This window comes from Dendroctonus ponderosae, unplaced genomic scaffold (assembly GCF_020466585.1).
Source record: "Dendroctonus ponderosae isolate FM_Combo_2020 unplaced genomic scaffold, Dpon_F_20191213v2 Dpon_F_20191213_8, whole genome shotgun sequence".
NCBI classification, from domain to species: Eukaryota; Metazoa; Arthropoda; class Insecta; order Coleoptera; family Curculionidae; genus Dendroctonus; species Dendroctonus ponderosae.
In genome coordinates, this window is record NW_026019016.1 from 10,440,543 (window position 1) to 10,455,915 (window position 15,373).

The 15,373-nt window shown below is 32.0% G+C and overlaps 1 protein-coding gene across 6 annotated transcripts in view; it reads left to right on the top strand.

Moving 5' to 3' along the window:
* LOC109547004 (UNC93-like protein) overlaps positions 1–11,820 on the top strand; it is a 124,499-nt gene extending 112,679 nt beyond the window's left edge. For all 6 annotated transcript variants that reach the window (XM_048669211.1, XM_048669212.1, XM_048669209.1 and 3 more), the window contains 5 exons: positions 6,697–6,881; positions 7,389–7,634; positions 8,529–8,681; positions 10,123–10,323; positions 10,632–11,820. In XM_048669211.1, the coding sequence (XP_048525168.1) occupies positions 6,697–6,881; positions 7,389–7,634; positions 8,529–8,681; positions 10,123–10,304 (766 nt within the window). In that variant the 3' untranslated portion in view covers positions 10,305–10,323; positions 10,632–11,820. The remainder of the gene's footprint in view (positions 1–6,696; positions 6,882–7,388; positions 7,635–8,528; positions 8,682–10,122; positions 10,324–10,631) is intronic.
* Positions 11,821–15,373: the final 3,553 nt, after the last annotated feature.

Genomic DNA, 15,373 nt, shown 5'->3' on the forward strand with positions numbered 1-15,373 from the left:
TCGTTTACAAACCATCTCAAAGTAAATCATTATGACTTTTAATTAAGAGCGAAATATTCTTAGATTGGCTAATATGATATGCTCATAATGGCCCTGATGCGAACAAACTAGATAGCGCTTTTGGCATATAATTATAAGCAAAATAAAATAGCAAAACGTTGAAGAGGAGTCTTGGAGATTATATAATTGGAGATATAAAATATGTAATAAATAAAGGTTTGTTTTTTTGACGCATATGGATTCTGTTTTGATTACTTTTTATATAATTGTTTGATTTACATAAGCTGATTAAGATTCTAAAGCGATTTTTTGTTTCCAGTGTATAGCATACTTTAGCTAATTTATCTCTGAAAGGCCCACTGGTTTTAATATAACTTGTTCTTACAAAGGCATGAAAACTAAATTTAAAAATCTCGATATTTCAAATTGGAATTAAAACGTTATCCATTCAGGAGCATTTGTGCAGTGCCGTAGTAAGCTTAACTCGCGCCCGGGGCACAATACCTTTTTAGCGCCCCCCCATCCTCATTCGAATTAATATCGACCCAGAAATTTTCTGTTTTGCGACCATTTGGCTCCCCTTTGTGAGTAGCGCCCGGGGCACAATGCCCCCCTTGCCCACCCCGCACTACGCCTCTGCATTTGTGATTCTGAATTCTTCCGTGTATTTCTTAGAAGGTTAATTTAAAAAATCACCACCATCAAATGTATTTTTCATTATAGCTTTAAAAAGTCGGTCTGTTCTGTATTTTATTTTGCAAACGGATTGGCGCCGATAGTCTACCTTTCTCTGCCCTACTATGTATATCGAGGCCGACATTTTGGAATCAATGATGCGAGGTTGTTTCCATGAGACAAGGTTGTGTACTTTTGTGGAATTTAGTGGTAAACATTTAGGCAATACCGAGTTATCTTTATTCGATCCTTCGTTTGCTAATAATCGATTCGTATTGCTCGATTACATCTTGGTAGAAGCATTTCCAGCCTACAGTGGAGGAAACCAGTTTCTGATGATGATACCCAGACAGAAACCAGTTACCTGCCTAACGAACCGTTGTAGAAACATTAGAAACGGTACCCGCCAGTTGAATATAAGTACGGTAATGTTGAAGGTTATTTCAATGCAATAATTAAACAAAAATCGTAATTATTTGGAAGATCCTCCAACAAACAATAATTATCTTTCGTTACGTAAATTATTTGCAACAGAATTGTATAATTTTATTACTGCCGCCGACTGAAATAAATCAATGGGATACCGTGGTAGGTCAGTATTATACGGAGTTTTTTTAAACAGATTTAAAAAATCATCACGCTATCCAATTCTAAACAGGCAGAAAATGTTCTGCGAAGTCTTGATTCGCATTTTATTCACGTAATTACCGGATGCAAGACAGCTGTCTCTCACAGATTCTATTTTAAGACCATCAGAGTTGAAGAAAAAGAAGAAATCTTCTAATATGGAGCTAAAAGCAGCTTCTTAAGCTATATTTAACGAGCCACGTCATGGCTGAAGAAACTAGTTTAATAGACCCATGTTAGTAGATATTGAATTCCACATTTACCGACTTCATGATATCACAAGCAACTAGTGTCATTATCACAAGTCTCAAGTGATATATGAACTAGTTGAGCGAACCAATAAATAAACCATTTATATGTCCAGATTACAAAAAAAACGTTTTTCAGATATCTAGAAACACGCCCAATGAGATATTTATAAAGCGCGAAAGGTTTTATAATGAAAGGAAACTGGCACATGAAGTAAAAATATATGAATGACTAAAGAAAAATTGATAATTAAATTTCGTTAGGTCTTCAGTTTTGCCAGTTTTCACATGTTCACAAGTTATTGAGTTAAGTTAATTAATGATTATAGGTTTTTATTAGACTGACCTAATCTCAATAGGTATTTTATTTGCCCACTATGAGATTACTCTACTTCAACTCAGGTTAAGTTGAAATAAAATCGAAAATATAAATTTTAATAAAAAAATAAAATTTAATAAAAGATCTAATTTCAACCCCGGAAAAATTTAAAAGATGTCACAATACGCACAAAGGAAAATCGACCAAGTTTACATATAAAATCATAAAATACATACAAAACAAAGTACCCAAAATACTGATACCTTTTAACATTAAAAAGTAATTAAATTAGTAGAGTAGGAAGCAAATAAATAAAAATAGCTGAAATTTTGCTTTTAGCCGCCTAATTAGGCCTAATAATTTCATTTAAATCATTCGTTGTTTCTTAAATTTATTTAAAAAAAACTGGAATTTCATTTTAAAATAAGCCACAAAACAAAATTTAAAAACAATGTCTATTTTTTTCTTGCTTTTATTGTTGTATGTAGGTATCACTTTCATATTTTTAGAGGTTCATCAACTTGTGTTTTACGTTTTAGTAATAGTACTTTCAAGAATCATGCAGCAGTATATTAAGAGAAAAAAAGACATACAGCAGACTAAATAATATCAGATAATAGCATGCAAAATATTAGCAATTAATTGAGTTTTAGTACGTTTTCATATCTGCAAATCAAGCATCTGGCTTGCTAGTCTGCCTGCAAATCGTGATTTTCTAATGCAGGCTGAGGTTGGTTGTGGTACCATTAATCAAAGGAAACGAAATTATTATGCAAGGAATTTAACCTGCAATCTATACCAGATTAGATTCTATATTGCGACCCAGGTGATTTTAATTTATAGTGCACTTTGTTATTAGTATTGCCGATATGAGAGGAGATTTATACGTTCTAGCACATTCGCTAATTAAAGTATTCAAAGAACCAACGAAAGTGGTTCTACTGTGTTGTACGTAAGAACTGTAAAAATAAAGATGTCTATTTGCGTCTTTAAAGAGTGTGTGTTTCATGTTTAATGTCGTTTACAAGTATTATCTTTTCAAGTATATTAAGACTCTATATCATATAAAACCTCGTATATTTAGCGGATGTTCAGCAAATAAATTAATATGAGTCTACACGGATGTTGATTTGCTATGCACCCAACAATAAACGGCTCACCGAGTTTTACGCCGCATTATGTAAAAAACCTGTATTTCCAAAACTTTTTGAATGGTTTTAAATTTTTAAGTGTTGGAATACTATACAAGGAGCTATACAAAAAAAATGAATATATTTAATCACAAATTGTATCGACTGTGTGATTTTCTAGATCATTTTTCCACTTTTCAAGTCAAGTTTATAATCGGAAAAACTATTATTATTATTATTATAATTATTGCTCACACAACAAAGGACGTTATCAGAGACTGATGATAATTAGTCTGTGATTATGTGAACTCTGCAGTACCTGTAAACATATTTTTCTATTTTGCAACTTTCAGGTTTCAAATTAACTAATTTTATTATATGTACAAGAAGCTTTAAAGGCATTGTTCGGATTTAACCAGGACGTTATTTATGTATGCAGGATTTTGTAGTAAATGCCATATTATCTTATAATCTGCAGGTATAAATTAATAATGACTACCTTCCGGGAAGTTGTTGCTGTTACACATGATGTAGTTTTATTGGCGCTTCTCAAACGCAAGCTAAAACAATATTTTGATATTTATTATTAACTAACACATAATTAAGAAATTTCACACCTATCTCGATGTTTGCCATCTCGGCCTGATATGTCTGCCAACTCGAACAATCTTTAATTAAAATATGTGAATCATTTATATGAACATAAAAAATATATTAATACTACGAACAACTCTGTCCCCAGGATCCTGCAGCAAGTCTTACATTCTGATTAACTCTAAACTCAATATATTGCCATTATACAACGAGGAAAAGTGGTGTTAATGGAAGTTGGTTGCTTTGTATAATCGAGTTTGAAGGAAAGCAAGTGTATTTGTTAACAATTCAGTTTAAAATTATATCAAACTGGAAATTAATTCTTTCCAAAAATTCGGTAAATCTTTTAGTAGAATGCAGAGCAAAGCTCACAAGCTGAGTCTTCTGAAATAACACTTTTTTTATGAATTGTTGTTAATATGTGCATATTATAAATGTTAGTTTATGTTCGTCGTTGTTTAATAATTAACAGTTTAATAAGCGGAAACTTTATTACTTCCCGAATAAAAAAACAAGTTTACTATTAATTGTTTATGCTTGCAGAAATGCATGTATAAACCGCAAAACGTAGAAAAACAAACATAGTTAACTTCTTTATTTGTTAATATTATATTTTATTATTAATCTATTTCAGTTGATGATTTAAATCATTCCGCAAACGATGGTGCTATACTTAGTCCTAATCGATATCAAAGTCAATAAAAAAAACCATTGCAATTGTGTTATTAAATTGTACGCAATCAGGGTTTCAATCGGTCAAATTAAAGTCAATTCTGACCAAGGCAATGAAAATAGATTGAGTGGCGCTTACAACTTTGATTTGTCTACTTTGCATAATTCCTTGCTGCATTATGCTGATTTTATTTACATTTGTAGCAAAAAATGAAAACACCGGAGATTCATTTTGAATCAACAAACAAACCTGTACCCATATCAATTAAGAAATATTCCAATATATTTTTATCTTAATAATGTTTTAATTATCTATTAAAATGTCATTAATTTCGGGTTGTAACTCAAACATAATGGAATTTCAGGAAAGAACTAAGTTCCTGGATATATTTATATTTTTGACAAACACTAGCTGCTAATTATTATTGATTTTTGGTAGGTAAAAACAAAAGTTCAAACATCAGCTTAAAGGAAATTTTAGATGCACATTAGTGTACCTAGTATTTCAAGTTTGAACACATTTATTTCAATTCTTCAATGGAAATGGATTAAGGTTTCCACTTGTCTCTAAGAATTCTGATTATGTGAGTTGCCTTCTGTATCTACACGCCGAAAAATTTTCATTTTGATTTGAGACTTGTTTCTTTATAAATGCGATTAAAACAATCAGCAGTAGCAGTTTTTTGCCCGTATGTTTTTTTCAAAACTGAGTCTTATATAGTCCAACATTTTATTGTTTTGGTCTTATGGTCGAGGTTTTTTTGGAGTTTTTCTTCAGAAACGATTAATAGTGTAATGGAAGTTCTTGATGAGATATTGATAAACCTCAAAATAGACTTAAATGCTATCTACTAGTAATTAAAGAGGCCAGACGCCCGATGGTCTTTAAAATTATAAAATGTTGAGTTTCTTAAAAAATCGCAACATTTAAGGTATTTTAAGTGAAGCCATTATTAAATAATGCATTTCTTCTTACAAAGAAAACAATATAAACACAACTGCAAACATTTATATGAATTTCATAACTGTGGTATTTTTTTCTTGATTGAGTTGCGTAGATTTTCACATATATTGAATATTTGTGTAATTTTCTTAGTAATTGCATCAACTTTTCCATGTTATGCAGTTCAACAAAAGTTTTTATGTTTGTAACAGTTACTTCTCGGAGATGTTTCTGACATTTTATAGTATTCAAAAACAACTTCCGCGTTTGCTCATTTTCTAGATATTTCTTACCACTCCTATATTTTAAATTAATGATCATTTCAAGTAAAATTTGGTAAAAATTCTGCATCAAGGCTGTCATCGATATGAATAAATCGCTGACTTCGTATCGAGTCCTAACCGGTATCATACGCACTTTGGGGCCAATTAAAAAAAGTGTCGTGACATCGCGGAAGAAAAATCTTCTCATTAAATGGAAATTCCAGACAGATTATCATAAATTAAAAGTGGTCGCTACTCGTTTGTGGCGCCAATGGTTGTTTTATTGTCAGCTGCATGTTCAAACGGCAAAGGACGATTTTTATAAGTTATTGAGTAAATGAATTAAATTACCATTTCAATGAAAAGCTGTTCAAATGACAGCGAGACAATAACCATTTCCAAAAAAGTTGAAAAGATATTAATTAATATTTTACTTAGGTCGAATTGGAAAGGAGTGCATTGAAATCAAAAGAGTATTTCTCTCAGTTAAATTGAGCAGACGGAAAAACAAAAAAGATTACTCTTTCTGAGAAAAGTAGGAAATAGTTAAACGTCTGTGCTATTCTTTCCAATTTTTACCATTCATTAGTTAGCAAATACTCATAAAGATATTACTGGCTAAACTGAGGAAGGAAATATTGAGAGACACTACCATCAATGATGAAAAAATCCTGATATTTATCATGAAAAGCGGTTGCCAAATATTGCTCGAGTTCGAAAAACTGGTGTAATTTCTTCTTTTCGGTAATATAATTTCCGCATAGAAATAACAATTTTTAATTAACCGGGCAAATTCTGCCTTCGAGCTTGATTGCAGATGTGAAAACGCATTACAAAAATATAAAATTGCCTGCTTTGTTGTAAATATTAATATGAAAACACTTTCTATACCTACACCTTCTTGTCATTGTGTGGTCCAACGGATGCAAAAAATATGAAAATAATGCACATAATAGTTTCTTCTCTTCAGTCCCGTTATTCAATTTCGTTTTGGCCGCGATTCTAACCCGACAATCTTCTCTTTCAAAAAAAAACACCGGCTAAATTGCTTTTAATGTTGAGATCAAACAGTTTATCAACAATATTACTCAGCATTTTAACTCGTCTGGCAGACTAGACTTAATTAATTTGCAATTTAATAAAGATCATTGAACCAATTTGGTCATCAGTTGACAATGTCCTTCAGCGAAATGTTAAGGATTTAACCAATTTTTTATTGTTGCAGATATGGTGAAAGGCAAAGAAGGAACAGCGCAGTAGAGCTAACTGGCATTCAGCTTCTATCAGCTACATTTATTCAGTTGAAGAAGCCCTACCAGCAGCTGCTCATACCAATGACCATCTACATTGGTGTTGAGCAGGCTTTTATCAGTGCAGATTTCACTCAATCATATGTATCATGTGCAATGGGTAAGAACTTTTTGCTCAAAGCTTTGTCATCCAGGAAAGGATTTAATCCAAGGCTTTATTTAAAATAATTATTATTATCAATTGGCTTGACAAGGCTACATTCTTCAATCTATGATTTTTTCAGCAATAGAAAATCTTCATTTCTGCTAATAGCAAATAGCGCTATTTATTTGAAGCCAACTTTATATCAGTTAACTCTGTGTTATATGCAAATGAGCACAAATATTTTAACAATATTAGCATTGCCAAAGGGGCTATGTAAATCAACCAAACCTGCTTAGTTCGCAGAAAATCAATTGAGTATAATTCTAAATTGTCTACCAATTAATGGAAAGCAAACAGACAACTAAAAGCCCAAGTCGTACTAGATAAAACCAGTAAAGTAATGTGGAACAATCATGTACTGCCGATAAATCAATCAATTCCATCAAATTACTTACTATGCATATACCGAATGCTGCAGTAAAATTGCCAATTTAATTAACTGTTCCTTTTTTGTAATTCAAGGTGTTAACAATGTTGGATTCGTCATGATCTGCTTTGGAGTTGTCAACGCAATTTGCAGTTTGTTGTTTGGAAGTGTCATGAAATACGTTGGCCGAGTGCCCATCATGATCTTAGGAATCTCAGTTCATGCAGCAGTACAAATATTTCTGCTTCTATGGAGGCCGCATCCAGACAACCCACTACTCTTCTTCATGGCTTCTGGCCTTTGGGGAGTGGGCGATGCTGTTTGGCAAACCCAAGTCAATGGTAAGGTTCACTTTTTCCTCTTAGAGCTATGGATGTACATTAATTTATTATATATTGTGATATTGTGGTTATTTAATGGTTCATTATTCACGAATCGTAAAAATACAATGTATTTTGCAACATTTTACTGCCCTTTAATGTTTATGGCTTTCGTGTCGACACTGTTTTATTCTAAATCAGTACTTAATGTACTAAACCATAAATGTTGCTGCTTGTAAAAAACATGACCTTTATAACCAGTGTGACAAAGTTGAACATCCTTTAATGGTGCTTAATGATTCTCATGCATATCAAAAAGCAGGCAGAACATTTTCTGCGAAAAAAATACAGTGTGATTAAAACTGGTGCCACTCCTTTTAACGATTTTAAGTTTATTTTACGAAGGTAGTTGGAGGAAGGATGTTGCTTTGTTGTTGTTATTTTTTGCAAAGCAAATCGATTATGTTCAAAAAACGAAAGTCATCGACGAAGGTCACTGAAGCCGCAGCTGAATAGTTGAGAGCTGAAGTCATAGTGAAGGCAATACTGACGCTAAGAAACGTTTAAGACCCTATTTAATTTCGATATAAACAAGCTACTAACACCATGCATCGAAACCGATTTGCACTGTTTTATTAACTGTTTTAAAAGGAAAGCCTCATTTGCAGGCCCAACAAAATCATTTTCGCCAAATTTATAATTTCGCATTTTGCGAATCTCTCAGTTATTTGAAACATTTAGTTTCCTCTCCTATTTTCTCTAAATATCATCGGACAAACCCTACAGAAAAATAACGCCCATTTTAAATCACCCTGTATACCATCTTGTCCGATCAAGCCATAGGTACATACTTTCCTCTTCTGTTTCGTGTTTCTTTCCAGAGTTCTCATAATTAATATTACTGTTATTTTTCAGGTTTGTACGGTGCTCTTTTCAGGAGAAATAAGGAGGCCGCATTCTCCAACTACCGTCTATGGGAATCTGTAGGTTTTGTCGTCGCTTATGCTTATTCCACTCAGCTTTGCGCTCGTATGAAGCTGTATGTCCAGCTAGCCATCTTAGTTTTTGGTAAGTGTAACAGCCAAAAAAATACGCAAGTGTGCTTGAAGCTAATTACAAAAATATTTTACTTATTCCTTTTGAGACAACAATTTTCACATATATTTTATAGTTTTCAGAAATTTATTCAAACATGTTACGGTTATACAAGATTTGGAAATAGAAATCATATAGTTTCCATTGCAAAGTTAATAAAACCTGTCATGTACACATACAAATTCAACTGTTATATAAGTATTAAGAAGGGTATTGTATAAATAACTTCTGACTGAAATTAAATTTTAAACCGCATTCTTGTCTAGTAACTGATGAAATTGACATGCGTAAAAGATATTTCTGTATTTGTTAAGCAATTATCCTACTAGAGGTATTCAAGTAGGTACCCATTTATAAAAATAACCAATTTATTTTTCATATACTCATATTTGAATGCCATTGAATATTTTATCTTAGCCAGAAAAGCATGTTTTAAATGCATGAAAAAAAATATTAGTATGATAGAAATTGATACCGATTTACTTAAAAACGTCTTAAGTTAAGAAAATTCTAATTTAAATTAATAAAAATAATAATAAGAAGATTGATAATTATCTTAATTTTATTTCGAATTTACGCTATTTCATATTGCATTTTTATATATCTTGAAGAGTTTTTGAAAAACGTAAACAGCATAGGGGTGCATTACTTCAATAAATTTATCTAACTTTCTCGTCTGCTATATTACTCTCAAATGATTCATAAGATGTGAATAAAGTCAACAAAATATACAAATTTAGACCGAAAATAACAATAAGTAATTTGAGATTTTGCAATTAAATAGGGATATTGTTCCTTTAATGGAGTTTAATTAATGAGGTTTTAAGCGTCAGTACGAATCGAATTTAATTTTACAGCAAGCTTCATTCGGACTAAAACTATTAAAAATTAAGAATGGATTAATAAAATTTTACCTAATTTGCTTAGTCAATCATCATCAATATAACTTAGGCAAACTATTACTTGCTTTAAAAATAAACTACGTGTATGCGTGCGCTTATATAATAATATTACCTAAACAGAAGAGCTTAAACCAGTCAAAAGTATTTTATTACAAAAATTTAAAACATTTCTTAATTAAATATAATTTTGCGATTGATCAAATATACACGTATTAACATGTAAAAAAGTGTTTTCGGTAAATACCGATAGTGATATTTAATTTATATTGCCGAATTCGTGGACAAAAACTGCCTGATTTGCAGAATTTGAGAAAATATTGGATATTGTTGAAAATTCGGATCACTTTGCTGGTTTTATTAAAGAGAATTGCTTCCGTTTTTCACATAACTTAAAAACATCTATATATTGGACCCGTCTTGTTATTTCAGTTCTTACTAGTTGCTCAATTTATTTTCTTTCTATTTTGCTTCAATTAGGTAATTACTGATTTAGTTATTAATTATATTTTCAGGTTTCTTGCTATACTGCGTAGTGGAAATCCACCATATGCGCAAACTGAGAAAGCAAAAGATAAAGGAAAAGAGAGCCGCAGAATTGGCAGCCAAAAGGCAGGCAGCAATCGATCAAGAACCAGAAACGACAGATGATGAAAAGGACGACATCGACGATGAAATCATTGTAACGCATTTGTAGTAGACTTGGGGTTTATTAGGTGAGCACATAACTTCAAAAAATAAATTCCACCATAAAGAAGACATTTTAATTTATCGTGAGCTTTAAATGCAGTTCGCGGAAGATTACAAAATCGCATTCACAAGCAAAAGCGTATTATTGCTGTAGTTAATATATTTGCAATCAACTAATATTGGATATTATTGTATGTTCTATTTCTACAATTTAATGTACTTTAATAACATATAAAAATACCGACTGTATAATCATTAATAGCAAATATCGGTCCTAAATTTTAAGTCATATTGCAGATATTTTTTAACTTTAATGATCTGTTTCTGTTTCTAGGCATTCCTTATTGGGCATAGGCTTCTAATTTATTTCACAAAAAAACGAAATACGGTGGTACACTGTGTTCAAATATATTAGTGGGGCCAGTGCACGATGCAGCAAGAAAACGACATTTTCCATAGGCGGTTTCTGTCCTAGAAGATTTAGATTTATAAAGCAGTATTTTTCTTTCAGTGATTTCACTATCTCGTAGATTGTATTACTTTAGGAGCAAATTCTGTTATAGAAACAATTATTTTTTCGTAGATTATTTGCACATTGAGATGCCAGTAATATCAAGCAAAAAATACTACAGCTATTAGACTTATCAATGCATTTTTTGTTTGGTCGCACATCTCCTTGTGCAACTATATTTTTATTTTGTAAATATAGAAACGTTATTATAAGTAGGCATGTTTCCTTCCGAATTAAAAACTCAAACTAATTAAAACCTTCTTAAAAAGTATTAAAGTAAGAAAGTCAAATTTTCGGTCGGTATATTGATCTTGCAAACTACCTATACCTATATACACAAATATTTATAAATAAGTGTTTATCACTGCTACAGTCTGTGATGATCAAAATACAGGAAACGCGATACTAAAAGTTGGAAAACTAAGCATTCAACCTTTTATTTTCAAAGGGTATTTAGTTTATCCAACAAATCACTATTCGATTTCGACATATGATTACTGCAGCTCCAAGTTTTTATCGGTTGATGTTCTAAAATTATTTTGTGCCATTCTCATTTTGTGTTAATACAAAAATGCTAGTAATTTTTTGAGTTTTTAAGGATCCAATTAGCGTTGTAGAAAACCCCATTACCATTATATTGAATTAGTACTTTATAGTTGAAGGTCTATAAGTGAAAAGTGTTGAGTTGGACGCCATTCAATCTGTTTCGTCCAAAATTTTAATATCTATTGTTTGTCCTTATCAAGTCAATTTTTGTTTAATGGAAAAGCATAATTAAGTTGAAAAGGTGAGAAACTTTTATTGTTATATAGGTTTATTTATAAATATTTTATTTTATTTCCTGATATTACTTGTTATATATATTATTGAAAACTTGTACAGTAAAGTCCTTAACCTAGGTAGAAATAAAGCTATGTATATTGTTAGGATCCTACTCAAACATGTAAATTTACTAAGTACTCAGTATTCTTAGAGCAATACTGTAAATTATAATAAACATCTTGAACCGTTAGCTAGTTTTTCATTTATTGTTTTCAATATAAAGCGAGTTGGAAAATTTACAGGAATATTACAGGGTGATTCATTAACAATGGAAAATTCAGAAACTAGACATACTACAAGTAAAATAGTGACCAATGACCTAAAATACTTTATCGTTTTTTTCCCAGTTTTCTGGAAATACATGGGTTAAAGACTAAAAATAGGTGGTAGTTTTTCAGACGAAGAATCTTCGTGTTGTAATTTTCGCTTTGCTTAAATAGGGGCGCTAGTTGCGACATTTTTTGCCGGAATTTTGATTAGTAACTTATCACCCACCCATGAGTGTAATATTAAATTTATTTCAAAACTAAAGTCGGAATAATTTGTACATAATGTAAGTGTTTTTATTTCATCTAGACATTACAATTCATTTTTGAGAAAAATGCATTCAAGGATCACTAGGTCTTGTTTATAATACGCCAAAGGCTGTCTTACAAACAAAATATCATATTTTCCTCCATAAATAATAGATAAACAAACTCTTGGGCTGATAAATAACTAAATATTTTAGCAATAATTATGTATGAATAATTTTGGAAAAGCCCCGTCATTGCGAGTTTATCAATAAAATAATGAGATTCATGGCATTTTTGCACAAGAAAACTTCAATGGTCTTGTCTCAGCTCGAAGTATTATGAAATGTATCGCAATCGAAGGCAACCAAACCACTAACTATTTGGAAATATGTACAATTTCTTAGAAAAAAGAGGATCTTTCTGTCCAAAATGTAAAAACAGCGCTCCAAAAAAGGTTTTTAAAGAGTAGAAAGAGGAAGAAATGGTTATTATGTCTGAAAATTCAGCTATAAGTACTCGTCTTTTAAGTACAGCAATAAGCATAATTCAATCCACCGTTTGGAGAATTCTGAGAAAAGTGAAACTGTTTTCATTTAATTTTGCTCCTGTACAGAATTTGATGCTGCAAATTCTTCCTGGTCTCATTTACATTTTGCCCATTCTCTACAGGTATAACCAACCAAAGATTAAATTTTTTGGCGATAATTTTGTGTATCGATGATAATCATCTAGGGGTGTTAAAACTACTGATTGGTGCAGAGTTTTTTGGCATTTTTTTTGGATAGGCCATTTTAAATAAAATAAAATTAAAGTCGTTACTAAATCAGAGGGAATTCCAATAGGATGTTCAAACTCAAATGTATCTGATAAAACGCTGCGTAAAGAGTATAAGTGGGGTGAAATTGAAGAGTTAATATAAATAATAATTCCGGACTTTTCTCAATTTATTATTCGAAAGATTCCGTGATTTGTTTTATTATTAAGCCTCGAGTATTCTTAAAACTTTATTATACCTTTTACCACCCATATTTCCATAAAAAGACTTTCGGATAAGGTATGCTCATGTTAAGCACCCTGTGTAAGTAATAAGAGGGCAAACAATAATACTCACTGACCAGAAGCGAATAATTACAAGTCAAAATCACTTAAGTCAATTCAGATAATAAACCCCATCAATTCTAACTAAAAAAACATGCAGATAAGCGGTAATGGACACATTTACTCAGATAACTAATACCAACAACAAAGCTGACTATTTTCGTAAGCGTTCAAGCGCCCGGCAGTCTGGACATGGAAGAACATTTTTAATTTGGTTTTCTTTACTGTTGTCTGGAATTGGTGGTCTATAACAGTACTCGGAATGCGCATAGCTTGGCACAGGACTGTTGCTAATCCGGCCCCGATAATTTCTGTCCGTTCTAGAATAATCCATGTTTCGCCAGGCGTTGTTGTAGGACTGATTTGATGGTCCTTGTTCGAAACATCGAGACATAAACCCATCTTGAGGGTTACTGTCGGCATAACCATGAAGGCTGCAACATTTGCTGCAATACCGTGTAGATTGGGGACCGGGGGTAGGAGCCCTTAAAGCCAGGCCAGGTCGTTTATTCTTGAAATAAAAACAACCCCCTTTTTTTTCAAGTACATCATTTGCGTAACCATATTCGATCGCTGCAGATACCATTTTGTAGATCTTTGACTTCATATTATCTTCTCTGGGTCTTGGAGGATTGCTCGAAGTGTATTTACATGGATGCATCACATTGGGTTTATAGCTGTTACTCGAGGCATCATCTCTTTGCATTTTATCCATCTTCAAAGCGCTGTTTTCTCTGGCAGTTGGCTGAGGATGCGCGTTCGAGAATAAGTATCTTAACTTGTTCAAATAGAATAATACCAGATTTTCGTAACTTTCGGGTGATTTCTGCTTGTTCGCAATCGGACAAGAATTCGCCGAGATGCTATTTGGAACAGAGGTCAATCCATTTGATTTTATTTTTGGCTTGAAATGAACCAACGACTTTTTATCCAAGCTAATTTTCTCTTCTTGGCGCGTTTTTGGTGCCATTTTCACTCGCAATTTTGAGCTTATGGAAAAACGATCAATTTAAAAAGTTTGACACTTTTTCAGTTGCCAAAGTAAACAGAATTTGTAATTTTGTACAGCATACTGGTGCCAACAACAATACAAGAGGTGCAAATAGTCATTATTCAGTCAAAATGCAGTCCCAACATTTTGACACACATAAGTTTGCATTTTTCTGTTGTAAAGAACCTCCATTTCTATAAGATTCTTAAAAATCTCGGTTTTATAGTGCATACTCTTCATCGAAAGTTAGCAAAAAGTTTGTGTTAGTTTTCCTTAAAGTTTTACGGTAATTTACCTCCTTCAACTTCCGCATACCTCTCCCTAATAGCTTTCATCTATTCTTGAGCTAACTCTTTGGACTCATAAAATATGTCGCATTTTGCGATGACAAATTGTTTTCTGTGGTAATAATTATTTTCAATTTACCTGATTATTTGGTCACTTCGATAAAGCTAGCAAATTTTCATTTCTTGAGTACCGAATGTATCATTATATAAAAGAAAAAACCTAGTTGAATGACCGCATGGGAGAAATAAGTTATTTCGATCTCTAAAGCACTCCTTCAAATCATTTGAATGCCATTTTTAAATTATCTGCATCGAACATACAGTTTCCAAAACTTCAAGACGTTTAAACTAGTGCTCGGAAACTTTATTTTAAAAATTTGAAATTCGTATACTCGTTTAGTGGTTTATTCGAATAGTAAAATCATTCGAGTATCTAACGAATATTCGAATATTTGAATACTCGAGTATTCGAATATTCGAATATTTGAATAATCGAGTATTCAACTAATGAAGAAATTGTAAGTACATGATTTCAATGTGATGATCAAAAACCATGTAAATATACAGGATTTTTCACGGCCACCCCCTCTAAATTGCCAAACTGCATCATAGCATGTGTGGTACATCGAATTTCTTTACGCCTCAATTTTATGCGAATACATAAGTATTTGAATATTCGAGTAATCGAATATTCGAGTTATGACTAGACATAATTATTCGCTTTTCGAATATTCGAATACTCGAATACTCGAATGATTCTATTTTGATTACGAGGCCTAGTTTATACCCAAGGGAAAATAAATAACATCATATCAGAGAATCAAATGGGATAAGTAAATATAACCTTTTAAC